The sequence below is a fragment of the Pleurodeles waltl genome, chromosome 9, assembly GCF_031143425.1.
Source record: "Pleurodeles waltl isolate 20211129_DDA chromosome 9, aPleWal1.hap1.20221129, whole genome shotgun sequence".
NCBI lineage: Eukaryota > Metazoa > Chordata > Amphibia > Caudata > Salamandridae > Pleurodeles > Pleurodeles waltl.
This window is the reverse complement of record NC_090448.1, coordinates 221,522,794-221,548,442: the sequence shown is the minus strand read 5'-3', so window position 1 is coordinate 221,548,442 and position 25,649 is coordinate 221,522,794. Positions and strand designations below refer to the sequence as shown.

Sequence of the window (25,649 nt, the reverse complement as noted above, 5' to 3'; positions counted from 1 at the left end):
CTAGTTGATTTTTGTAGTGTGGAGTGATGTACAGAACAGTACAGTGTTACAGAGTGGAGTAGCATACAGTGTTATAGAGTACAATTGCACAGAGTCGATTAGAGTGGAGTGGCATACAGCGGAGTAGTGGAATAGAGTGGAATACTATGTCAGAGTGGAGTTGAGTAAAGTGGGATGCAAGGGCATACAAAGAGTTGTGTATAGTGTTGTATAGTGAACTAGAGCATCATACAGTGGAGCAGAGTGTTATACAGTGGCATACAGTATAGTACAGTGTTATACATTGGAGTGAAGAGGTATAGACAAGAGACTAGCATTCAATGAAGCGGAGGTTTGCAGATGGGAGTTGCATAGATTACAGTAGTGTGTGAAACAGTGGAGCTGCGTAGAGTGGATTGTTGTATAGTAGCATAAAGTGATGTAAAGTCCCATACAGTGGACTCAAGTTGAGTCGAGTGGTGTAACATAGTGTGGAGAAGAGTATAAAAGTGTGTTATCGAGTAGAGTGGTATGGACTGGGGTGTAGTGGTGTAGCATAGGTGTTAACATTTTATAAATTGAATGGGGTCTTGAATAGTAGAGTGGAGTGCTGTTTCATGCAGAAAAGTGTAGTACAGTAGAATAGAGTGCTGTAAATTGGATTGTGTGGGCTTAGAGTGGAGTATAGAGTTGGATAGTGGAGTGTACAGGGATAAAGTGGGGTAGAATGTCATAGAGTGCCATGAAGTGTGGTAGACGTTTATAGAGTGGAGGTATATAGAGGGGAGGAGATTGTCATGCAATGGAGAGGCATAGAGTGAAGTGGAGTACACTGTAGTGGCGTAGACTGGATTTCCATAAAGTGGAGTAGCATACAGTGGAATAGTATACAGTGGATTGCTGCACAGTGGAGGGTAGAAGAGTGGAGTGGCATTGAGTGGAATAGCATAGAGTAGAGTGGTTTACAGTGGAGTGGCCTATCCAACATAATGCATAATGCAAAGTTATCACAATCGTATACTACAGCTTGACCTTAGTTATATTTTGGGCTATGGAATACTGTGATCTCTTTACAATATACTGTGGTACATGGTGATGAAAAGCCAGTATATATTTGGGAAATGGCTATTTTTAGAGAATGAAAAAGCAGCCATATTGTTTTACTACACTTTGGCTACGTTCAGAGTTAGGTCTTTGGATATAGTTACGTGATAGGTCCCTATCTATTACCGCTTTATTAAAGTAGTAGTAGGCAAGGAAATGTATTTATATTTTTTAAATAAGCTTACGGCCATGTACAGATGTAGTTTCATAAACTTTTCTGAAATTCTGTGAAAGTACTGCAGTGACAGATGTCACTGAGTTTAAATGCCTTATAACTTAAAAAATCATGTCCTAGTTAACTGCAGTATGCAAAAAACATAGTCTCTGCACCATAATGTATAATCCTGCCAATTTCACATACATCTATTCAGCTGTTTTCGTGCTATGTGAAATACAATATTATATGGAAAATGCATTGGTGAAAACATGCGCTTTCGGACCCCTTTTTATCATTGCACCTTCTTTATGATGCACCACAAAAATGTACATCATCTTAAAGTGTAGAAAATGCTATAGGTCTGGAAAGTTTTGTGGGGATTCCTCTAGTGGGTGGAAAGTTATTAGGGAGCTAATATCCGAGAGATTCCTAGTTTTGGGAATATTAATTATTGCTAAAGAGTGGCAATCAGATTTAATGTGATTTCTTTTTTTGTTTCTATTGCAAATCTTATGTATTTGTTTATTGGTTTACGTAATCGTGTGACCATAAATGTGTCTTTTAGTGGTTCATGTAGTTATTCTACAATTTTACATATGCAGTCTAGTTTATTTTTTGGGCTTTTGCTATTTTTAGCAGGATTGTGCTACATATGAAGCCCAAAGTGAAAAAGCCAATAATTGTTGTTATAAAAAATTAAGATTATTATTTTTTCACTAATGGGCAATTATCATGTCCTTCATATAGTATTTTCTGTAGAGCTCTCTTCTATTTCACTTTTCTATTTTGTTGCTCAGGAGTACATAAGGAAAATCTTGTTTGTTGTGCTTGTTGGGCTCAGATTTATTTTGTGAGCCAGAGACTATACAAAGGTTGATGGGTTTCCAATACCATTTGCTTCCTTGTTGCTTCTAGTAGGATTGTGCTACAAGATGTCACTAAGGTGTTGGCCCTTATAACTTCATAACCACTTAAAATCAATTGCAACAGCAAAAATAACCAACCACACAGTCTATTGTACATTGCTGTGAAATTTCATTATAATCTGTTCAGCCGTTTTGTCGCTACGTGAAATACAAAGGTCTATGTAAAATGCATTGGATTTCAAGCATGAATTAGGACCCCCCTTTTTTCTTTGCACCCCCTTAACAAAATGTAGCAAAACTTTAAATCCTCTGACAATGTAATGGGGGCAACAGGTTTGCAAAGTTTCCCAGAGACCTGTTAAGCTGGTGCAAAGTTAGTAAGGGACAAAAATAAACAGAAATCCCTTTCGCTGGAAAATATAACTATAACTACAGAATGTCTGCTGCCACTCTGTAATATATATATATATATATATATATATATATATATATATATATATATATATACATATGAAATGAAAGGTTACAGGGACAATATAGCTAGGAAATAGAATTAAATCATCATAGAAATTCACTTAAAAAAACAACGGTTGCAGTGACGTTATAGTTAGGTTCACATTTTACTTGCACAAAACCATATACATTCAGCAGTTATAGCTATGGTTATCTCAAGTAACTATAACATGTGCCCTAAGATAACTACAACTTAAGACCGCACCATGCACAGTTTTCTCATCAATACTTTTTCTGCAAATGTAGTGATGATACTATCAATGATGTCACAGCAGATGTTATGAGTGATTGAATATGTTGGTTAATTAGCAGTGCATGGTGAGGGCATCCATCCCTGCTTGATTCAGGCCCTGGAACCGTGATCCCCCGGGGCCTGGCCAATTATTTAAAGAGAGAGGGAGCAGTGTGGCCCCCTCCCTTGGCCGATTTTGGCCCCAGGGACACCATCCCCATGGCATCCCCAATTATTTTAAGAGAGAAGTGGGCCATGTGCCAACCCTCACTGGTCTGAATTTGACCCTGGGGACCCCATCCCCCAGGACCCGGCCAATGATTAAAAGAGGAAGGAGGTGACATGGCCCCACTCCCCAGGCTAATTTTGCCCAAGTGACCCAATTCCCCAGGGCCTGGCCAATTATTAGAAAGGGCCGATGTTTGCCCCAAAGGACCCCATCCACTGGGAGAGCGGGGCAATGTGGCCCCCCTCCCAGGGCAGATTTCAGCCATGGGGACCCTAACCTGGGGGGCCAGCCAATTACTAGAAGGGTTGGATAACTGCAGGGCCCAGTTTGGCTTGTGGGACCCCCTATCCCAGGGCCTGACCATTATTAAAAGGGAGAGGGAATGCACAGCTCCCCTCACTGGGCCAATTTCAGCTCTGGGAACCCAATCCCCTGGAGCCTGGCCACATTTACCTGGGTGCCCTTGCCCCACCCAGGGCACCCAGTGTGCCTTGATAGGGACCACGGGGGCCTGAATGCCTCTGTGGTCCCAGTTGGCTCCCTGCCTCCTGCGGGAGCTGGCATTGCCCCCACACGGAGGGAGCTGCAACAAATTCAGCTCCCTGAGTGCAGGAGCAATCCTTTCATCTGTTTCCCTGCCTGCATAACAGCTGATAGTGAAACAGATGAAATCTCCACTCTCTAAAAGTGGGAGCAGTTTTCCAGCCCCTGCTTACTGAGAGCAGAATTACTATTTGCTGTCACTTGGTGGGAGCTGTCAAAGGCAAGTCAGAGCAAACAGCTATGTTCTGGGGGTGGACATCCTGGGACATAGCAGGATCCGGCAGTGAGGGGTGGTGGTCCCCAGGGCCATTAATGGTGCTAGAAGTGGGGCGGCATTGGCCCCCCTCATTCTATTTTCACAGGCTGGCCCCAGGGAGGTGGTGGTCCCCAGGACCATATACAGCCTGAGAGTGTGGCCAGTCGGCCTCCCTCCCTCATTCTTTTAAAATAGAATTGGCCCCTGGGAGGTGGTGGTCCCTGGTGCTGGGGGAGGGCCTTCACTGCCCCCCTTATGTATTTTTTAAATTGTGGCCCTGGGTAGGTTGTGGTCACCCTGGGTACGCGGGCCCCTGAACATAATGTACAAGAGCCCTGGTGAGATGGTGGTCCCAAGGGCATAAAAATGCCAATGGAGGGGGGCCACATGTGCCCCCTCCTCTAATTTAATAGAGTAGTAGTGCTCTGGGACTTGCCCCACCCGGGATATTAATTAAAAACAAGCACAGGATATCACACTTGAATTATTTTAATTTTTGCCACAAATTCCATGAATTTGTGGAATTGTTTTTTTTTTTTTTTTTTAATGCTTTTTTGCTCAGCTGGTGTCCCTCAGAACAAGGCTTGGGTGTCAAGGTATTCCTACCCGGTCCCCGTTTCTTTTTTCAATTTTTTTGTGGGACTCAGCTGAATTCCGAGATGGCTGCTAACACTTTCTGCTTGAAGTGTTTTCAGTCAGTCAGAGTTCTGCATTTCCCTGTGCAAGCTGTTTTTTCTTCGCAAAGTAGTCAGTTAGGATCCACAGCCCTAGATATACAAATTTGTATTTCCTTACATTTCTCATCAACTACTGAATGGATTTACACCAAATAACAAAATGCTCAATCTGCAGAACAAAATCCAGCTTTCTCCCACATTTTTTGTTATTCCTTCCATTCTGGCTGTAGTCGTTTTCAAAAGTCATATGGGAATTAACACAGGAAATGCACTTTTTTTGACTCCCCCGTTACTCTCAGCCCCCACTTGATGGATCACCCCAAAACCTTCCATGTGCAACAAGAATTACTGGCACACTTTTGTGAAGATCCATTAAACGGTGCTAAAGATAGAGGCAAGTCAAAACACTTTTCCTATGGAAACATGGTCCTAACTAGAACTACCTCCAGCAGGTAAAATATATATATATATAAATATATATATATATATATATATATATATATATATATATACACACACATACCATACATACATGCAATACATTTTTAAGTTCAGAGTGCTGCATAAATTATACAACAACGGAAGCAGGGAACTCTGGGTTGTTTCCAAGTTTAGATGACGTGCAGCCCCTTTATATTGAGCACCCTAATTCAATGCTTAAAGACTTTGCTGTTAAAATGGCAAAAGGCTTTGTCACTTCCTAACTCAGCATGGATGAGACTGTGCTAATCATATGCTTAAAAACTCTTCTAGAGAAACAGACATTTGAGGTGAGCAGATTCAGTGTAGCAGTGGTATTGTAGGGTGATCAATATGAAGGAGCTGCTCTCCACTTAAACTTCTGAACTAAAGTATATTATACACATATGACATGTGAGTGAGGGCACCCACCCGAGGCTGATTTGTAACTTGGGGCCAACTTCTACAAAAAGGGGAAGGGGGCATGCAGCCTTTCCCCCCTCCCCAAGTCTTTGGGACACCATTCACCTGGCTGAATTCTGTTTAAAATCAGAGCTGGAGCATGAAGCCCCTCTGGAGCCATTAAAGGCCCCCGGGATCCCATGCCTCTGGGCTGATTGGTGACAAAAAAGGGAGGATGGTTGTGGTGCCTCCCTCCTGGAGCCTTTGTAGGCCTTGAAGACCCCTTTGCCAAGGGCCGAAATGAACTTCAATGGGGGGCAATGCAGCCCCCTCCCTGGGCCATAAAAGACCCCAGCTCTATTGCTGTGTCCCAGGAAGCCCAAACTAAGGACAGAGTATTTTTCCTGCCACCACCGTGAAAGGCAGTGAAACATATGTTTGCTCCTGCCTGCTTCTGGGCATGAGCAAACGTCTGCCTCCACCCAGTGGGGGTACATTTAAATCTCCCCCTCGGCAGGAGCAAACATGCCTTCCCGGCCTGCAGCAGCCCTGCAGGCAAGACAAGTGTGTTCCCAGTTGGCAGAAGATTTTAAAATGATCCCATGGGTGGAAGCAGACTTCTGTGCCCATGCCTGGAAGCAGATATTGGTCCCGCACAGAGGGAGTAAGCAGTGAGTGCTGCTCCCTCTGGACTGCTGGCTCCCACACCATGTGTGGACCAGGCAGGGGTCACAAGGGCCCGGGGGATCTACTACAGCCCCCCCCTTGAGGTTTGTGAGTGCCCTAGAAGGTACCAGGACACCCACCTGTGACCCTAGGGTATGTGCTCCCTGGGGCCTAAAAGGGTCAGGAAGGGGCTGCATGCCTCTCCTTCTAATAATGGAAATTGTCCTCTGGGGATGTGCCCCAGGCCAAATATGGCAGGGAATGTGCCTTATGCATGGTAATATAACATTGCTTTACATTAAAAAAAACTAAAAATTCACTAAAAAATCACACAGGTTAAAGTGACAGTGTAGTTAAGTGTGATAAAAAGATCTAATTTCTTTTATAAAAAAGCCTGAGAAATTCAGCGAAAACACCGAATTTTAAAGTAACGTTATAGTTGAATATGTCAGTGCCAGCATAACATTCTGAACTAAAAAAAACCCATAAAATTCACTAGTTGTAGATAGCAGAGCTAACGTGCAATACTGCCATTCACTGCTTATAACCTCACATAGTACATCATTCATGACATGTTATCTTGCATAATTTATGACATCATTGATAACATTTCATATGAAATCATTGATAACATCACTGATGCTGTGTGGCCCACCTCACCACTAATACGCAAATTGCCTTGGGGATGGGATCCCCTGGGCCTATAAAGACTCAGTGAGGGGGCTGAATGCCCATTTCCCCTTTTTGTAAGGGTTGGCCCTGGGGCGTGGGGGGCCCGGGGACCTAACTGGCTTGGGGAGGGTCCCCTCATTCACACCCCCTCCACAAATATTTTTAAAAATTGAGTTTTTTACCATTTTTGCTGCAATCCTGCCAAAAGTTCTGCGTAATAGTTGCAAAATCAGATGTTTATAATTTTGGGCCTGGGAGGTCACTCTAGGCCCAGCCTTCAGGGGTGAGGAGGGTAGGGTATCCCTACCCTGCCCCGATATATGTTGTTTACTTTTTAATTTGAGGAAAGGAACTTTGTCCCAATGTCCTGTTGTGGCTGCCAGGAACATTTTTCTTCCGTTTGCTGGCAGCCAATCAGAGTGCTCATTCCAGCTGGAGAGAATTGACCCAAGGGAAAAACGCTTCCAGGACCAGTCGGAATCATAACAGTTTTTCTTAAAATGTGGGTTTGCGGGACTCTCTCGAGAGTCCCTCGAACCCAACCATCCAGATATATATTCTTCCACTTTAATTTCTCAAAACTACTAAACGGATTTACACCAAATCACAAAAACGCTTTCTGGATGAAAACGTAGCTTCCTGCAAATTTGGTGCAATTCTATTCAGTAGTTTTTGCAGTAGTGCTGTCTAAAAATGTCTATAGAAAATGCAAGATGATTTTACGTTTTGGGACCACAATTTCTTCTCACCTTCCACTGACGGGTCACTCCAAAACATTCTGTGCACAAACTAGACAAAAAAGAGCACTTTTTGGAAAGTTCAGTGCTGAGTATTGTCTGTCTCTGTCTCCTCACCACTGGACCACCAGGGATGAGACGCAGGCAGGAGCCTGTGGATGGAGGAGGGCCTCGAACTCTACCACAGGAGCGCAGGGGGGGCACACAGCTACCAGGTGGAGCTCCATGACGGGAGAACAATGCACGCTGACAAGGTCAGTTAGGAGAACCGAGTGGTCCTCTCCTTGGCCAGTGCACTTTTTCATTTGCAAACTGTTTTCTATTTTGCTCTTCTTTAGCATGTCAAACCCTTATGATCACGCTGCATCAAAAGAGACTGGGAAGGTCTAGAGTAAGTCTTATGTGCCTGCAGGGCTACAGCTATTGCTGTGGGCTAGACTGAAGTCTACCCCTTCATCAAACAGATTTGACCCTCAGTGACCTTAAAGCCCCTGACCTAGCGCCTCTACGGGCTCTAAGTTGCAAAATATCACTATTTTAAGTGACCAAAACTACATTAAAGCAAATGAAAGCCTTATTTTCTCTGCTAACGTACCTCTCAGAAACACTTCCACTTTCGTTTACAAATTTGTGATACTCTCTGTTGTTGCTTGCCAGGGTTATTTCTTTACTTCAATTATCATGATCATTAGAATCACAAAATGTAAAGGTTTGCAAACTAGATAACAAATATCAAATTTTTCACCTGTATTGCAATCCTCCATTTTGCACTATGTTTCTCAAGTCTATTAGGGATTATAGTAAATTGGGTTATTAGTTGTGCAGATTGTGAGACCTGCACAAGTAATGGGTCAAATATTTCCCTTTACTGGGAGCCACATACCCCATTGTAGTGCTTGACTCTCAGGGTAACGAAGCAGTGCACTCCAAGGCCTACTTAGGGAAATGGTTTGGGCTAGTAATAACCATTCACTGGCACGCAATATGAGCACTCAATAAATGATTCTCCTGTCAGTGTTTTTCCTTAGAAAAATAAAAGGTATCTTTACAACATACACACTACTAAATACATTAATTTAAAAAAATATACATACGGCAGAACAAAAATAACTGAAATGACATTCTGTGGTCATATTTTATATCTACTGGGTCATGACTCACAAAATCACAGTACCCCACCACCTACACCAGATAAACTTCACAATATAGAGGGTACCACTTTATATAAAACAAGCCTATTGGTTTTTATTAAGGGTCATCAAAATAACACATATGGCAAGCCTATTGGCTTGTTCATAGGCGCACCTGAGTTAAAAGGCAAATAATCTGCATGTTGAAACCACCGTTGTTTCACTATATTTATGTACAAATGCAATCCTTAAAAGCAATAATTATTTCAACATTGTTTAGCAATCACTGACAGCATAAAGGGTTTATAAAGCATTACAACAAATAACATGTAGGTGTGTCTTTTTTATCACCTCCATGCGAAATAAAGTTCAGCAAAGAACCAGCCTTGAAGGATGCTGTACTCCCAGCTGTAGAGCAAAAGCTCCAGCCTAGGAAGTGCATATGGTAAGATCCTGGATGGGGGGGGGCTCATACATTGTAGGACCGTCAAAATATAGGGCCAGTTTTTAAAAATCCACTTTGTTGGTAGCGCTCTGCCAGTTTTGGGGCTACCCCAAATCACCTAAAACATATGCAAGTAAGACCTGCAGGGTATTATGTGGTGCTGTTGGGTAGCTACTTTAGCCATGTTTCAAACATGTTGTATTAGCTAACTAGGCCTTCATCTGTGCACTTTAATACAGTCATGTTTTATTCAGCGTTGCTTAATTTTTCTAGCAATAGCTACTTTACAGGTGCTGTTTTATTTTCTCTATCTCATTGTTCTTTCGCCTAGGAAAGCATCACATTCTTACTAGGTCATTTATTTCACTTTGTGCTTTCTTCAAGGCTACAGTCAGATAGGGTTGCTGACATACGTGGTATGCTGTGTCTCAAGGAGTCACAGAAACACACACACTCATGCGTAGGGATCATTTCTTAGAATGTCAGCTACTTTATTATAAAACACCCCTTCGTCCCAAACACGTTGGAGGGAGATTCCAGCCAAACGACTTCGACTGTATGCTGATTTCTGCAAGCTTTGCTACAGCTACTTGCTTAGTTGGCCGAGCCCTGAACCAGATGGGGACGGTGTCTTTTAGACCTCAGGCCTTTTCATCAGGTTTGAGGGATGATTTTCTTCCAGGGGGAAACCCAAAGGGCAGATTAGGCTTAGTATGCTGTGCTCATACCAGCGTAGGCGAGGGACTTTAGATCCACTCCCCTGTTTAGACAGCATGGTAGGACTGTTCTTATTTTTTACGTTTTTAGTCACATGCCTGCTCCTATTGTCTTTTATTATTCTCATTATTGCTATGCACCTGCTTTTATCAAAGATTTTTACCTGAGTGAGATCTTGGTAACTGAGAGAACAGGATGCAATCTGATGTACCACGATTCCCTGGGGAGTCTATCTTACCATGAGCTTGGTTGCCACAATCATCTCGGTCAGAGATGGGGCACTGCTACTTAGCCAGAAACCCCAGATTAGGCTGACAGGTGTCACCTTGTGTGGAATTGTACTCAGTACCCACAACCCAGGCGATCCTACTGCCCAAATCCAGTAGCCTCATTACCCTAATGAGAACCTACGTGACAGTGCTTAAGGCACTGAATATTAATTAGGTTCCAGCTACATTCCTGTGTTGCCAAGTGGTCTTGTGTAGCTTTTTTTTGTTGAAAGTGCCTAGTCCCACCTGGCCACACCAACTTTCCTTTAAGTTGTGGTCAGCTCAGGGAGCCCATTCCTGGCTGCCCTGACTGGCTGCCCACCCAGCTGGTATCCTCCTCTGTTGATTTCTTGCTTCATCTCTTGCCCAGTCCATGTGTGCAGGGTGTCTTTGTATGGTGGCTCCCTGCTACCCCTTAATATGGGGCCTCTTTTCTCATTTTTGGTGAGGGATGCTCCCACTTCTTCTTCTACTGGGGGCCCTCAGGAGCAATTCAAACATTGGCTCCAAGCAAGCCAACTCCCCTTATCAAATAAATGCTGTGCCTACCCACGGGCCCTGGCCTACCCAAGGATATTTGCAGAAAATGCTGTTGAGCCCCATGCACCCCATTTCTCAGGTGGGGAGATGAAAATTCACATCTTAGGATGCTTATACCTTTTGCCCTGTTGGAACAACTTGACTGATCCTGGGTTCATTTTACTCCTTGTGGCAAGCTCTTGCAGCAGACCTCTCAGGTGGCACATTTGCAGGGAACTAGAATTACTGGGTCCCAGGACCAGCTTCCCACCTTTCATTTATCTCTGATGCTCCTCTACGCCTTCTGTAATGGAAATGTCCAGATCTTCTTCCTACTGGTCCTCAGGGAGTGTTAAAGGGCCAGTCTCACTGGCCCTTGGGAGACCTGCTGGCCCTGGGGATCAACTGTGGGCAGAAACCTTAGTCATTTAGGGCATCAGGAGGCTTGTCCTTTCGGTTGTCCATGGTTGTTGTTGCCATCCAGTTCAAGTCTCTCACTTGTGCAATAATTTTTAAATGGTGTTTAAAGTTTCTAGAAGTCAGGGACCCCTGGCCAGTCCTAGGGTGCCACATCACCTCTCAAACCTTTTCCTAGCCCTCCTGCACAGCATAGTGAGACAGTTCAAGATGGCACCATCCAGAAGTTACTGTCCACATCTCCTCTGTGACTCTCAGCTCCAACCCTAGCTGATATCACTGCCAACACATTTCCCACCAAAACTTCAAAGTGTATCACCTTCCTGCTTTGGCTCTAGTTGTCTATGCTTCCTCCTTTGTTCGGTGGCCCTGGACGGACCCAGTCCTGGTACAGTGTCATAGTTAATTAACAGATGCAGACTCATGTCTGCATCCCATTCTCCTCAGGATCTGAGAGAAGAACTTCTTTTATGTGGTTAGGCCTTTGTTCCCTGTGCTGGGGAGATGAGTAATTAACTTGGTCTAGCAGGGTGGCAAAAGGCCTCAGCTCGAATCTTGGGCTGAGCCAGAGAAATATGTAATTTCTGGATGACCCAAAAAATGTACATATATCTGCTTGTGACCTCCTTCTTTAATCTTGGAACACACTTTTTAGTCCAGTTTGATATCTTGCTGGATGTTGTAGGCCACAGGAAAATGAAATTGCACTCTAATGCAGATCTCCCCTATGTATATAATAAAGTGTCACTTCAGACAAAACAAGAAACCATACTGACGATATGCTATGAGAGCCTGCTAATAGTATGAAGCCAACCCAGGTCAATATCTAACCCTACAGGGTTCCCTCAGTAGCAGGCTAACGGTGTGCAGTGACAAGGACAGTGCACTGCAGTACTTTCACATGTGCAGCCTACACGTGTGTGCACACGTGTTCATGTGTAACCAGCCAAGTTCCCTTTACCCTTGTAGCAGCCTTATCTTAAAATATGGCCACTGTCAGGAAACACATGCAGTTTTTTTACCATGTGATTACTGTGGGTGGCACACAAGTTGTGAGACTCATCCACAGTAAAAAGTCCGAATTTGGGTGATCAATAGGTGGAACCCAATTGCAACAGAGACCATGAACAGTATTTTTTAAACATTGTTTGAACCATTCAATCATTCAATCAACTGCATTTTTATAGTGTTATATTTTTGTTTCCAAGATTATAACTACAAATGAGAAATGGCGACGCCTACAATTGAATTTGCAAGAGGAAGGTTACTATTAGTAATCTTCTACCTGTTGTTGAGATCTCAGCCACTGGGCGCAGATGACCCTATCGGAATATAGGTAACATCATTAAAGTTTACTATGTTTTAAAAAATTTAAATTAAAATTAATCAACATAAATTTACATTAACCCATAATTATGTGGATCTTTCTTTTAAAGATGCTACAGTTCAGTTGTTGAGGCCATGAGGATGGTTGAAATTATGAGCATCTGAATAGATTTCCATGCCATTATCTGTTGGCAATCACTGAAATCCTCAGTGCTGTATCACAGCATAAGGAGATATATGTCCACTATAGTTTTGAGAACTTAATGAACCATAGTGGGTGCAATGCTATATATCATATACATCAAACAGTGGTAAAGTTACACACGGTTGCATGACTCAGCAATTTGAATATTGCTGAGGACTGTACTGTGGAAATGTGTGTACTTTCATAAACTTGAATCTCAGTGGGTCCAATTAACATTTAGGCCTCATTACGAGTGTGGTGGAATTAAGGCCGCCACACTCGCAGTGGCAGTCGGACCACTGTCATAGTGGCGGTCCGACCCCCACATTACGACCATGGCGGAGCCACCACGGTCCGACCACCGGCACTGTCAGGTTGCTGCCAGTCAACAGCCTGGCGGTCTCTGCAGTTGTAATCTGCCAGGACAGAGCTACTTGGGATTGAGACTCACCTTTCCGCCAGCCTTTGCATGGCGGTCAGACCGTCATGCAAAGCCTGGCAGAAAGGGGGCATTGGAAGCCTAATAGCGGCCCTTGCACTGTCCATGCACTTGGCATGGGCAGTGCAGGGGCCTCCCATGGACAGCCCCATCACGCTTTTCATTGCCCGAGAAGTGCGACATTTGCTTTTGCACCCAACACAACGCAACAGTGCTGCAAGCTCAATTACGAGCTGGCGTCAATGTTGTTGTGAGTTTCCCATTGGGTGGCCCAGCAGGAAACTCGTAATAGGGCCCGCAGAGGGACGGTCACATAGGCGATCATCCCGACACGGGACTTTGGCAGGCGGCATTCGCCGCCCTCCAAACTCGTTATGAGCCACTCAATCTTTTAGAGATCAAAATAATGGTAACAATAAACATGACGCAACGCAAGGGGCCTGTTGCATGGTTTACGAGTATTCTACAAAACAATGTAATGTCAGTTATTAGTATTTGCTGGTTATGATGTTAAATATCTGGGTTTTAATTAGCTTCAAGATCCTCCATGGAAGAGCATATTAAGAATAGCTCTCAGCGTCCTAGCTTGAATTATTTTACTAAGTAGGATGAAGTAGCTTATTCGACACACTGGTTTCACAACTAAAATGCAGGTCCTGATTTCTTCTATGGTGAATGAGGGTAACACGAACTTGGCAAACGTTTGCAAATACTCAGTGGCTACTTTAGAGCTCTGCTTCACTTAAAACGTAACACTTAACACCCTGCTTTTAGGAGCCTGTAAGGTGTAGCACAAAACAATTATTTCTAATTTCAAACAATGAGCACTGGCACTTTCCTTTGAATGAATGTTTGATGTAAATATCTCTTGTCCCTTTTACATAAATGAACTAAGGTACATAAACCATATCTCTATTAGAGTGACATCCATGTTTTTATGTAGCTCATATCGATCTTTCATTTGCCAGTATAATTTCCTTTACATTGTGTTTGTACTAACATCAAAAAAGCAGGAATCTATGTTTGAAATGATCAATCCAAAATCAGTTTAACAAAGTCTGGACTGGAGTCTTTTATTCTTAGAAAGACTGGCCACTATTAGCATATCAGAAAAATGTGCATATTATCAATTTTAGTTTTAGATACATACACATTTCTGTCTCTGAAGACCTCGCATCATTAAGTATTTAAAAAAGTACACTATAATGTAGAAAGTGAGAGTCGGCTTTGGGTGTTCCCCTTTAAGCAACTGGCTTTCATGCCTTTTTTTAATGGTTTGAATTTGCTTTGCTTGGCTGTCCTTCATTGCCATACACGTTAATTGAGAGTTATATTGTCTAAGCGGTGTCCCCATTACGTTTGATGATGGGGCATGAAGTAGCCTTTTTGTTTTACAACAGCTGTGACATGAATTATATCTTGTAACCGGTAGCCAATGAGCATTCTTTGTTAGCACAACACATTTTAGTTACTGATTTATGGATGTTTTCAATAGAAAATGAATGTCGTTTGAATGCTTTGTTCTTTCATAAAGTCGCAGTGTTATCTTTTGTCAGTGCTCAATTGCTAATGCCACATTGTTCATTAAAAACCAAATAAATTATTTGTCTAACAAAAACTACTAACGACTACTAAAATTATTACCAACCAGCCTAACGTGTACAATTTGCTTTGCTGACAGCACATTCACCTTCTTTTTCATTTCAGACCTTTTTATTGATAATTTTAGAACCAGTATGATTAAACATACACAACAATTGTAATCCCCCTGGGTGCTGTGATGAGTGTTAAAGTACTGGAGTACAGAATAAGAGTCTTGGATTTGAGGTGTCGGGATATATAGTATGAAGTAAATCATTCCTCTCCCATCGGTGAACTGTGCCCCCCCCTCCTGTCCGGCATTCAGAGAAGCTTCCATTCAACCGGTCTACAAAGTGAAGGCATACGTTGGGCTCTCAAACGTTCCATTTCACTCCCTTGTAGGTTCATGCCATTGGTCCCATATCTTTACATGCTTTTGGGAACTAATTTTAGACCCCTGTAGACGGGTTCCTCTGCCCGCCTGCACCACTCCGAATTGGAGCTCCATTGCTGTACTGTCAGGGGTCTTCCTTATCCCAGAGTCTCATAATGTGTCACCTCATAACTGTTAGGACCGTTTTGCAGAGGGCCCTTGGTAAGGGTGGGGGGTGAGCATCAGGGTGTCACCCATCACTTGGGAGACTAATCTCTGCATGCCTGACAAAATCTTAAGCAGTCTTGGGCATTCCCAGACTGTGTGCAAGAGAGTGCCCTGCTGGCCACACCCCTTCAGAAATTATATGTTTCGGTTGCTCCCATTGCATACAATCATTCTTATATGTAATGCACCCTGAGTTGAAGCTTCAGCCAGGCCAGTCAGAAGCACACCCAAATAGCCTCTTCCAGGAGGGATTGACATGGGTACCCCCACCCTCATTTTTGATCCTCTGTACTGCCAAAGTCCATTTCCCATCTCTCCCCACATCTGCAGGAAGGACTGACAATGTACCAGGCGTGTGGAATAGATCTGGGATATGGCACTTCTGCGTGGACGGGTGGCCAGTACCCTGTATTCCAGTGGGTTCATCTCCTCTGATTCCTGGGTGCAGTTGATCCAGCAGTGTAGGATCACCCTTATTTGACTGTCATGTAGGAATTGCCCCCTTGAAATGTTGTATTACCCCTGTAATTCCTCAAACATCAGCCACCCCATTTTTCATTTGAGGTCACTGAGCTATGCGATGCCCAGTATATCCTACTGCTGGTGTCCTGCCACACCGCATACTTCCGTAATAGCACTGGACTCCCACAATGGTGTCTCCAGTGTCAACTTTTCTGCCCAACACATCCTCTATTGCACCCTGTTAGAAATGAGGTTTCTGGTTGGCTAGGGTATGCACCTCAGCCAGGCAGAACTTACCCACTCTAGTCAGGGCAAGGGAGTTACACGTCCAAGAAAACCCCTGCTCACCCCCTTGGCAGCTTGGCACGAGCAGTCAGGCTTAACCCAGAGGCAATGTGTAAAGCGTTTGCACAACACACACAACACATGTGACGCAATATCCCCACCACAAAGGAAACACAACACCAGATTATATGAAAATATACTGTATTGTACACAAGGCAATTATCAGACCAAACATCACATATCAGTACTATCCTGCTACCTTAGCAGTTGTCAGAACATTACACATTAGTTACTCTGCAACCTAGCAGTAGTCACACATAACACACAGGTTACTCAGTATTCTGCAACATAAGCAGTAGTCAGGAAAACACGTTATTACATCACAGCACTTGTCATAAGAATATCATAAAATGCCCATGGTAGGAACATTAGAAAACAAGTTAGAAAAACATATTATCAAGCATGTCCATAAAAGGAACATTCGCATACACATATGTAAAAACATCAAACGCAGGTAGGTAATATATGAATCAAACAAAAGTCTGTAGAAAGAACTTTGGATTGCAACTATATTGGTCCTTTAAACAGTACCTGGTTGGGTGAAGGCACCTCCACTGCCTAGAAGGCGAACAATGGGGCCCCCGGCGCTCCTATGCGCAAAACAGGGGCCTCCCTTATACTCTGGGGTCAGAGGAGGGCGACATGCACCTCCTCTCTTTTATAGACAGGCCCCTCTGGGGACCGTGATTACTGGGGGCCCCCCAGGGCCTCAACCGGCCCTCACGAGGGGGGCCAAAGCCAGCAAAAACAACTTAGGGCAGGAGGGGGCACCACGCACCCCCTTCGGTTTAATGACAGGCCCCTCCCGGGACCCGTGATCTCTGGGGGGCCCCCGGGCCTCCACTGGCCCTTCCACCAAGGGGGGGGCCTCAATAATGCCCGTTTTACCTAACAGCAGAAAAGTAGCGTCCTGCTCCTAACGCAGAGGCTAGGGGGAAGGGGGCACTCCCCGTGCCTTCCCCTGGTCCTGCTGTGAAGCCACAAGAAGATCAGACCCCTCCTGGGGCCCGAGCAGACACTCACCTGCACCCGATGCGGTGCATGAGTGTTCTTCCAGCTTCCCGGGCCGCTGCAGTGATCTTATTTAAAGGGGCACAATGCAGCAAGGAGCCTACGAGCTCCCAAGGCTCCATAAGCGCGCTGCAATCAGCGCTATGGCAGCCATTACCATGGAGAAGCACCCCTCGTGAAGAAATGGATGCAAGGGTCAGGGGCCACAGCACCCTGCCCCTGGGGAGCAGAATCTTAAGACAAGGTCCTCAGGTGGAGGGCCCAGCTACAGGCCAGCACAAGGGAAAGGCAGCAAGTGGCAAGTCCTTCACAGTGACCAGGCAGGTGACAGGTCAGCACAGCAGCAGCAGTCCACGGCGGTTCCTGGTGAGTCCTTTCAGCCTTTGGTGTCCAGTTCCAAGATGATTCCAAGTCTCCAAATTGTGGGGAAAATTCCCCTGTACTTATAGTCAGTTCTTACAGTGTTTTACAATGGTAGGGAGAGGAGGTTCCAGCCAGTTACAACTGGTTCTGGGAGTGCCCCCTCTCTCCTTTCAGCACAAGCTCCAAACATCAGTGGGGGGTTAACAGCCCTATTGTGTGAGGCCAGGGCACAGTCTTTACAAATGCAGGAGTGCCACGCCTCTCCCTTCTCTCAGCCCAGGAAGACTATTCAGTATGCAGATGCACCTCTGTGACACCTCCACCCTACCTGTGTACAGGCTGTCTGAAAAGTATGCACAAAGCCCCAACTGTCACTCTGCCCAGACGTGGATTGGAGTCAAGCTGCAAAACACCAGAGTCATAAGCACAGATAAATGCGCACTTTCTAGAAGTGGCATTTCTGTGATAGTAATAAAAAATACACCCACAAAAGTAAGCAGCATTTATTATCACCATCACAACCATACCAAACACGCCTACGCTACCCCTCATAAATCAGACAATACCCCTTACACATAAGGCAGGGCATTTCTAATGCAATCCTATGAGAAGGCAGCACTCACGGCAGTGAGACACCAAGTTAGGCTGTTTGTCACTACTAGGACAGGCCATGTAATATGGCACATGTCCTGCCTTTCTACATACAAGGCACCCTGCCCATAGGGCTAGCTACGGCGTACCTTAGGGGTGACTTACATGTAGTAAAAGGGGCGTTCTGGGCCTGGCAAGTAAGTTTAGATGCCAGGTCCCTGTGGCAGAAAACTGCGCACACAGGCCCTGCGCTAGCAGGCCTGAGACAGGTTTGAAAATCTACTTCAGTGGGTGGCGCAAGCAGCGCTGCAGGCCCACTAGTAGTATGTTTCAAAATCTACATTGATGAGGTGCTGGTACTAAGAGGTAGTCTAGTCATTCCAATGATTAGGCAGAGTTGGATGATTGTCAGTACATCAATCCCAGGGAGGGCTATCCATTTGTAGGACTTTTGTGAACCTATGGAGATGTGTGACATCTCTGGGTGTCCCTCCTGAGTGAAGTATCCTGTTCATTCCCCCCAGAAGGTTAAGGTTGAGATCCTGTCCCATCAGCAGCAGCAGTACATCAGGAATTTCAGCCAGCCAATTCCCCATCTTTCTCGGGCCCTCTCCCTGGAGGCCTGAGGGTACATACCAAGATATTACTAGTAATCATTCCTTGCACCCTCCACTGTCGCCCAGTACCCCTCAGATTCGACCCATGTTTTGATTTCTAAGAGCACCAGGGACTAATAACTAGGATACCCATTCCTCTAGACCCCATTGAGAAGCCTGCATGGACTAATGTCTTGTATCCGACATGCAGGAATGGACAGTTGTATTGAGCTAGGTGCATCCATTGTAGTAGTAGAAGGTCCAACATGTGTTGTGTGAGATACTTCATTGCTGCTCCTCGTTCAGATTGTTGTCTAAACTCTTAACATTCCATAATAGAATTTTAAGGGAGGTGCCTCCTCTCAGAGCTAGATGCTCAGTCTGCAGCATCTCTGGGAGTTGCCTGAGTGTCCTCTAATGAATACCTTGCATCTTGTCAACCAGTTCCAGTTATTGTTACACAGCCTCCCAAACCCCCATATGACCCCACCATCCCTGCCACTCGTGCTGTGACTTTACAGCTACCCCCCTCCCCAATTATTTAGATGAATATCGCCCATCCAAACATATAACATAATTACCAGCCCCCTAAATTGTTCAACACATGCAGTACATAAATGGCCAAGCCCCACTGGTGCAGTCTCTGGCTGCACATCACCAGTCATTTCCAAATTGTGCAGCCCTCTCTGTGCCTGGCTAAGCACCCCTTGTTCCATCTGTATGCACCCTGGTCTTCGCATGGCCTCATCCATGGTCATGGGGATGATCACTGGAAGGGAGGACTCCTCAGTGTCCTCTCCAGGGAAAACCATGCATTTGTCCAATCATCCACAGCCTCTATCCAACACCTGCCTGCGTTTTTGAGAAAGCGCAAGCCAGCTTTCTTGCAGTACTGCAGCAATTTGGACCCATTCCATTTTTGCTTCGACCTTGGTGGGAGTCACCCTCGAATGCCAGCATGAATGGTGCCTCAGCTTCTGTTGGCCATCTGGAGAAGTGTTCCTTGTCCTGTGCCTCAGGCAGTGAGTGATCTATTTGTTCCAGCCAATTCCATCCCTCCCCTGCTGTGTTAAAGGAGTGGGTTTCTGCTTCAGTCCTAATGCAGAGACATGCTGGGAATAGCAGGGCACAATTGATATTGAGATGGCCGAAGTGCTGTTTCAATGCCTGATACATTTCTCACTGATGCTTCATCGCAGTTGTGTAGTCTGGATAGATGTTGACCAGCTGACCCTTTGGTTAGCAAGGGCCCATGAGAACATGCATCCTTGAGGATGCTGCCTCTATCCCTAAAGTGCAGTAAACATGCCACTATCAGTATGCAATGTATCCACGGTGCTGGGGGTTTACCAGGTACCTAGTGTGCATATTCTGCTGTATGTAGGGTTGAAACCTCTGATGCAGAATTGTCAATACTAGCCACTGTTTCACAAGCATTCTGGCACCCACACCAGGAGAATGTTGTTGTGCTGAGATCGACCCTCAGCTTCCTTAAGCTGTGTGAAAGTCTATGTACTTTTGTAATTTGCTAATTTTAACATCATGGTCAGTAAGCCTCAGTTGCAGTTGCATGAGCATAGTTCTGCTGGGGCTGTTCTCTCTGCCAGCTTTTTGTGGTACACCTGCAGTAGACCCTCAGCCACCACTACTGCTTTGATGTTGTGTTCCAGAGTGTCTTTAGTGTCCCAAATCGCTTCCAGAATTGTGATGGTGTGGGCTTGCAGGTCTAGTTCGGCCCCTCTTTTAGATGGACCTTCTGCACCCCTCTCCCCATCTTGGCCATGGCCTCCATGTTTGTTGCGAACCATTGGTTGTATGTAGACAGGGCAGGCGATCTCACCAAAATAGCCCACAGTCTCCTTTCTCCTCAGTGGTCCTCAGAGTCTCTGTTCATATATAGGTCTGATGGGAGAAACACTATCAGCCATCTGTCACTATCTGGGAAAGTGAAGGAAGGGGCCTGTCAATTTTTTCACTATTATTATTGGGGGCTGGCTTCCACTGCAGAGGGAGACTGCGTTCCCTTTGTCCCTGAAGCTCTGAGGCAATACCTGCTACCACTTCCAGGCCACTGATTGATATTTATTCACTTGGGAGGGCACCCGGTATGGAGGCCATCCCTTATTGTTCACAGTTGGAGCTGGCATTCACTGCCCACACAGATATTCTCACACATAATCTCAAGAGCCAAATCCTCACTGGCCACTCATTCTGTCACTTAGAGGTATCCACATTGCTGAGTACTCTGAGCTTCAACGATGTACCGAAGGGCCATCACCCTAGATCCCGCAGCCACTGCAGGGTTCTCCTGAGCTTGCGTCTGTGTCGGGGATTGCCGCTCCAGAAAGCATTGCAGGGCTGCATCTCACCCCTGGGGCTTCAGTAACAAACAGGCCTCTGGGCCTGACCACACTGGTCGGGACTTCTTCCTCCACTCCGCTCGGCTTCTCCAAGGCTGCAGTCGAAGCCATGCTGTCTCCTCTCTGTGGCCTATGCCTCTGTGGTGGCCATCATTAACGCTGCGTGCAAAGGCCTGACATAACTCTTTCAGGCATCGCAGCAGGTTCCAGTGAATAGCCAACCACTTAATTCCCCCATGTTAGCTCTGTCATTTCCAGATCTCCTGGGGGCTATGGGGCACGGGGACCATTAAGCTCTTCATACCAGTGCCTTCACCATCAGGAGCTTAGCTTTAGGTGACAGCACATACACTTTCTAGTAACAGTAACACTTGTCTTTTTAAATAAAGTAAACAACAATTTTGTTATTTGTGTGTTTTTTGCACAAACACTATTATAGCAAAGTATTACAATCCAATCCTGTTATTTTTTACACCCATGTAACACCACTTCATGCACATCGAATGATCTCATAATGACAAAATCAATAAACATCCAAATGAAACAGTATGGTTGCTTTTCAAGAACCCTATCTACAACATGTTAACAATGGCTTAAAGCAATACGAATAGCTCTCTCTGCAATGTACCAGATACTACTTTGCTAGAAGATAATAGCATATTTGTTCTAGTGTATATGATTCACAGCATTGCTCAGCACATTTATGTAATCCAGCAGGATTCCCCTAAAACAAATGTGTTGGCGACGCATGCTTCTACTTTGAACGTTTTTTTTGGAAAGTTTGCAATTGTGCCAGATTTCCTTTCATCCTTTTGCAATAAAGAGGCATAACGCTTGCACTACCCTTAGTTTGCAGGCTTCGGCCTACACTTGATTTTGTGCAGGGTGTTTGTTCACCTGCCACTAATATAGAGCACGGTTTTTCACTGTTGGGACAATTTACTGTGTACTGCAAGTTCACTATCTATCCTTTTTTCCGAAAAATAAAAATGCATTTTGAATACAAGGTCTTTCATAAAGTCAATATGCCTGCACTAGTATTAGGCCAGATGCAGAGTCAGGGGGGTTTCTCATGGTCCACACTACAGGATCCTGCCGTAGGATATAATTGCCAAACTATTTCACTCACTATATTCTCGATGCAGTAACATTCCACTTCCACTCTACAAATTCCATAAGACTTCCAATCACTCATTTATCTTATTGTTCTCCATGTCCTTGTATAGCTCTTAATTATCACTCAGCTAGGTTTGCAGTAATAGAAATACCACATGCATACATACTGGTTTTAGGTACCACACCTTCACCATAAAGTGTTCCATTGACAATCCAAAATTTAATCCAATGCTGCTACACGATTTCTGGTGGGGGATTCAACTGAATAGCAGTTGTAATAAGCGTATCTGCTAAGCTATATTTAGCCATGTTCACCTCTTAGATGAAAACTTAATTTCTGACTTCTGTTCATAAGTCTCTACTGTGAGGGTTCAACTTACTCTTTTAATACTGTCATGTACATTTGATTCAAAGTATTGTGCTGTGACATTTATGTAATCTAACAGGATAACATAAAAACACATTTTTAGATGTTTTTAGTTTGCTGATCCTGCCCACAAAACATCTGACATGCCCAACCCCAGGTCGTGTTACAATCTCATTTTAATTGTAGTTTTATTTCTTCTGATAACAGGGTAGCTAGTAGGAAAGTGGCAGCCAAGCATTAAGGGTGTAATCCACTACAGTGATTGCAATTCTCTGATAGGTTGTTAAGGTCAAACCCTTTTGCCCACAATTATTTATACACCAAAGAACTGTAAACGCGTGAAAAAGAAATCCATTTAACAAAACAAATGTTTAACAAAACCACTTTCTCAGTTCAAATCAGTGCTTGAAATGGAAAAAGAAGAATGCCAGGTACTCACAGTATCTGCAGTCAGAAGAAAAGCGGTTGTACCGTCCCATTAAAAGAATTGTAGTTCTGCAGAGAAGTGCCGATACTCTCCCTTTAAAAGACAAGAAGTGCCGGTACTCAGAACCTGACAGTACCAGCCCATTTAAAGCACTGGTTCAAATTATTTTAAATTACCTTTAACTGTGCAATGGGAGACAAAATGTTCACTACAATTGGTATTCCTTTTATTTAAGAAATCATGTCAGTGATGAGGAATAAAATAATAGTATGAACTAGATTTCTTGTTAACATTGAAATAAGAAGATGCGAGTTACTTACTCTTGTGGTCTTAACTTTATTGCCAGTCGCACACATCCATCCGGAGTTATCTGGTAATGTCTTGCACTCCTCTCCTTCTAGACAGGGCTCCATTTCACACCACCATTTTCCAATGACTATGGAAGCTGAGGAAGACAGAGAAGGTTATTGCTTAGAAAGTGCACCTTGATTTTAAATCTCTAGTAGTATGTACCACCTCTAGCGAGATGGCTTGGCAGCAGCACAAAGCAGACACAGATTTGCTGCATTTCCCAGGAGGCACCGATCTAAACACAGCAAAATGTTGATGTTTGGCTACTTTCAGTGACAATTTACACTGGTTACACATGTCTGCTTTCCTGATGGCCCTAATAGAGTGCACTGCTATCCTCTTTTAAAAGAGCTGCCTTAAAAGTAAGACTGTAGTCTAATTAAAATGAAAGTAAGCGTGTGCAGACAGTTGCAAAAAGATATAGAAATATATATCCGATGAGTCGATTATTAGTTTACTCTTGGGAACCACAATAATTAGAATATTTACATAAAATGATGAGTAGCCATAAGAAATGAAGAGATGCCTGATTAAATATCAGTATTTTAAAGAATATTTTTTATTTGAGCAGTTGCAACAAAGCATGTGCTAGAACAATGCGAATTTGAGACCCTAATGTGATTACGCTGCCACCACTGCGTTGCAAAACAAACGTTTTTTCAAAATGAATTGTAAAAATGTATTACTAATATCGGAACGGAAAAGCAACAGAGGGCTGAACATTGGTAATGCTATACAATGTAATGGTGATGGCTTTGGTGAGAAAGACACTAGAAAGCACATTATGGCAGTGGGGTATAATTAGGGAATGGGGAAATGAGGGATGGCACATTTCTGTAGAAGCATGTTAGTGGAAAAAAAGTTTGAGGGTATGGGAAGAGGCATGTAAGTGGCAGGAAGAGGACAAAGCTATTTCCAAATTCTCTGTCACACATGCACACTGTAATATCCAGAATCGTTTTCGGAGCCATTTCATTTAAGTTGTTCTGTAATGAAATCAATTGAAGTTAGGTTCTGAATGAGCCACACTCCTTGCACACTTGTTTGCAGAGATAGGATGATTGAAGTATTTTCGGCTGATTTAAAGTTGGAGTAGCCCCTTGCTTCAAAGGCTTAAGTCAGAGGATTTATGGAGACTAAAGAACACCGCAGAAAAAATTAAAGAAGATGACATAATGAGCTCACGTTAGACATAATGGGAGAGTGCGAGAGCTAACACACTGGGCTCTTTCTTCCACAAAACCTGAAGGCAACTATTCAGTCATAAATTAACCAATATTGCTAAGGTACCACAAAGAATACTGTTTGGAATGATGACCAAACTACCTTGCTTGTGTTTTAGGAACATCTTTCACATCTTTGTCTAATAGGCAACCAGTACTATATTTAATGGTAAAAATTTAATCACTGAATCTATTTTGAAGTGATTTAATGCCGTCTACTCTGATTCTCATATGATCCATCAGAAGTGAATGAATAACCATTTTGTTGAGTTTTCAGTCCAAATTAAAATTCTTTGAAACTCAGATATTACATCAATTCACGACTACCACCTAGCAGTTGTTGTGTGGGGTGCTAGGCCACAACTGGTTATGAGCATGCACCGCAATGACACTCGGACACCTTTTGTTAGTTACTGGACTCACGGGAACCTTCCCAAGTCCCTTTTATTAACTTCATTTACGTCACCAACTCAACCGTTATCTATACTCTAGCAGGGGAGATTCACGCCATCTCCCTGCAAGTGTGAGCATCATGGGAGGGCCCATGACCAAACATAACATTCCTCCTTTACCCACAACAGAAAACATAAACACAAAAGACTTCATAACACATTTCAAAACTACTCAAGAACATTATCCAAATATTAATTCTGAGCATTACATGCAGACTGCATTCTGTGCATGATCAGTCTAACACAAAACTTTGAAACCTTGTAGAGCATGATGGGCGTGTCCGTAAGCTATAACAACCCATCCCTCGCCTTGAGGAGAATGAGCCAACTGGCACCAATCCAGGTGCCTCAGACTCCAAGAATGGATGACCCTCAGAGTTCTGTACATCTGGGCTCCATTCACCAAAGGATGAAGAGCTGTCAGCCGCCAAACCTTGATTCTGAGATGTGAAACTACCTTTCTCCTGACCTGCAATGCTCCCATTATCTGAACCAACTGATGACATCTCTCCAGCACTTGTCACATTGCAGTCTGGCATGCGCACCACTTTGAAAAATGAAATGTTTCTCGTGACCTTCTCCTGGCAGTGATCATGGTGCCTTTGATTTCACTCACCACCCAGGGATCTTTCTCAAATGGTAACACAAATTTGCTTCCTCCTCTCCTGCTCTTTACAAGAACCAGATCCCCTACGTGAATAACTCGCTTCTTTGCTCTCCTTTTCCGTGACATCTTGTTGTTCCTGTCCTTTCTTTGTGACAGCACTTTCCCCACATGACTATGGAGTTCAGATGGTTCCTGAACATGAGGAATGGTATCTCGTACCCTTCGATTTATGCATAAAGAACTAGGTGTCTCTTCAGT

General features: G+C 44.0%; 1 protein-coding gene across 2 annotated transcripts in view; it reads right to left on the bottom strand.

Annotated features, from left to right (window-relative positions):
• The window catches only part of TAFA1 (TAFA chemokine like family member 1), a 1,243,985-nt gene that overhangs the window by 34,006 nt on the left and 1,184,330 nt on the right, over positions 1–25,649 (bottom strand). The window contains exons 5-6 of one of the 2 annotated variants that reach the window (XM_069206577.1): positions 23,079–23,203; positions 22,771–22,851 (exon numbers count right to left, since the gene is read on the bottom strand). In XM_069206577.1, coding sequence (XP_069062678.1) covers positions 22,810–22,851; positions 23,079–23,203 — 167 coding nt within the window. In that variant the 3' untranslated portion in view covers positions 22,771–22,809. The remainder of the gene's footprint in view (positions 1–22,770; positions 22,852–23,078; positions 23,204–25,649) is intronic. The other variant, XM_069206578.1, reaches the window with a different exon arrangement.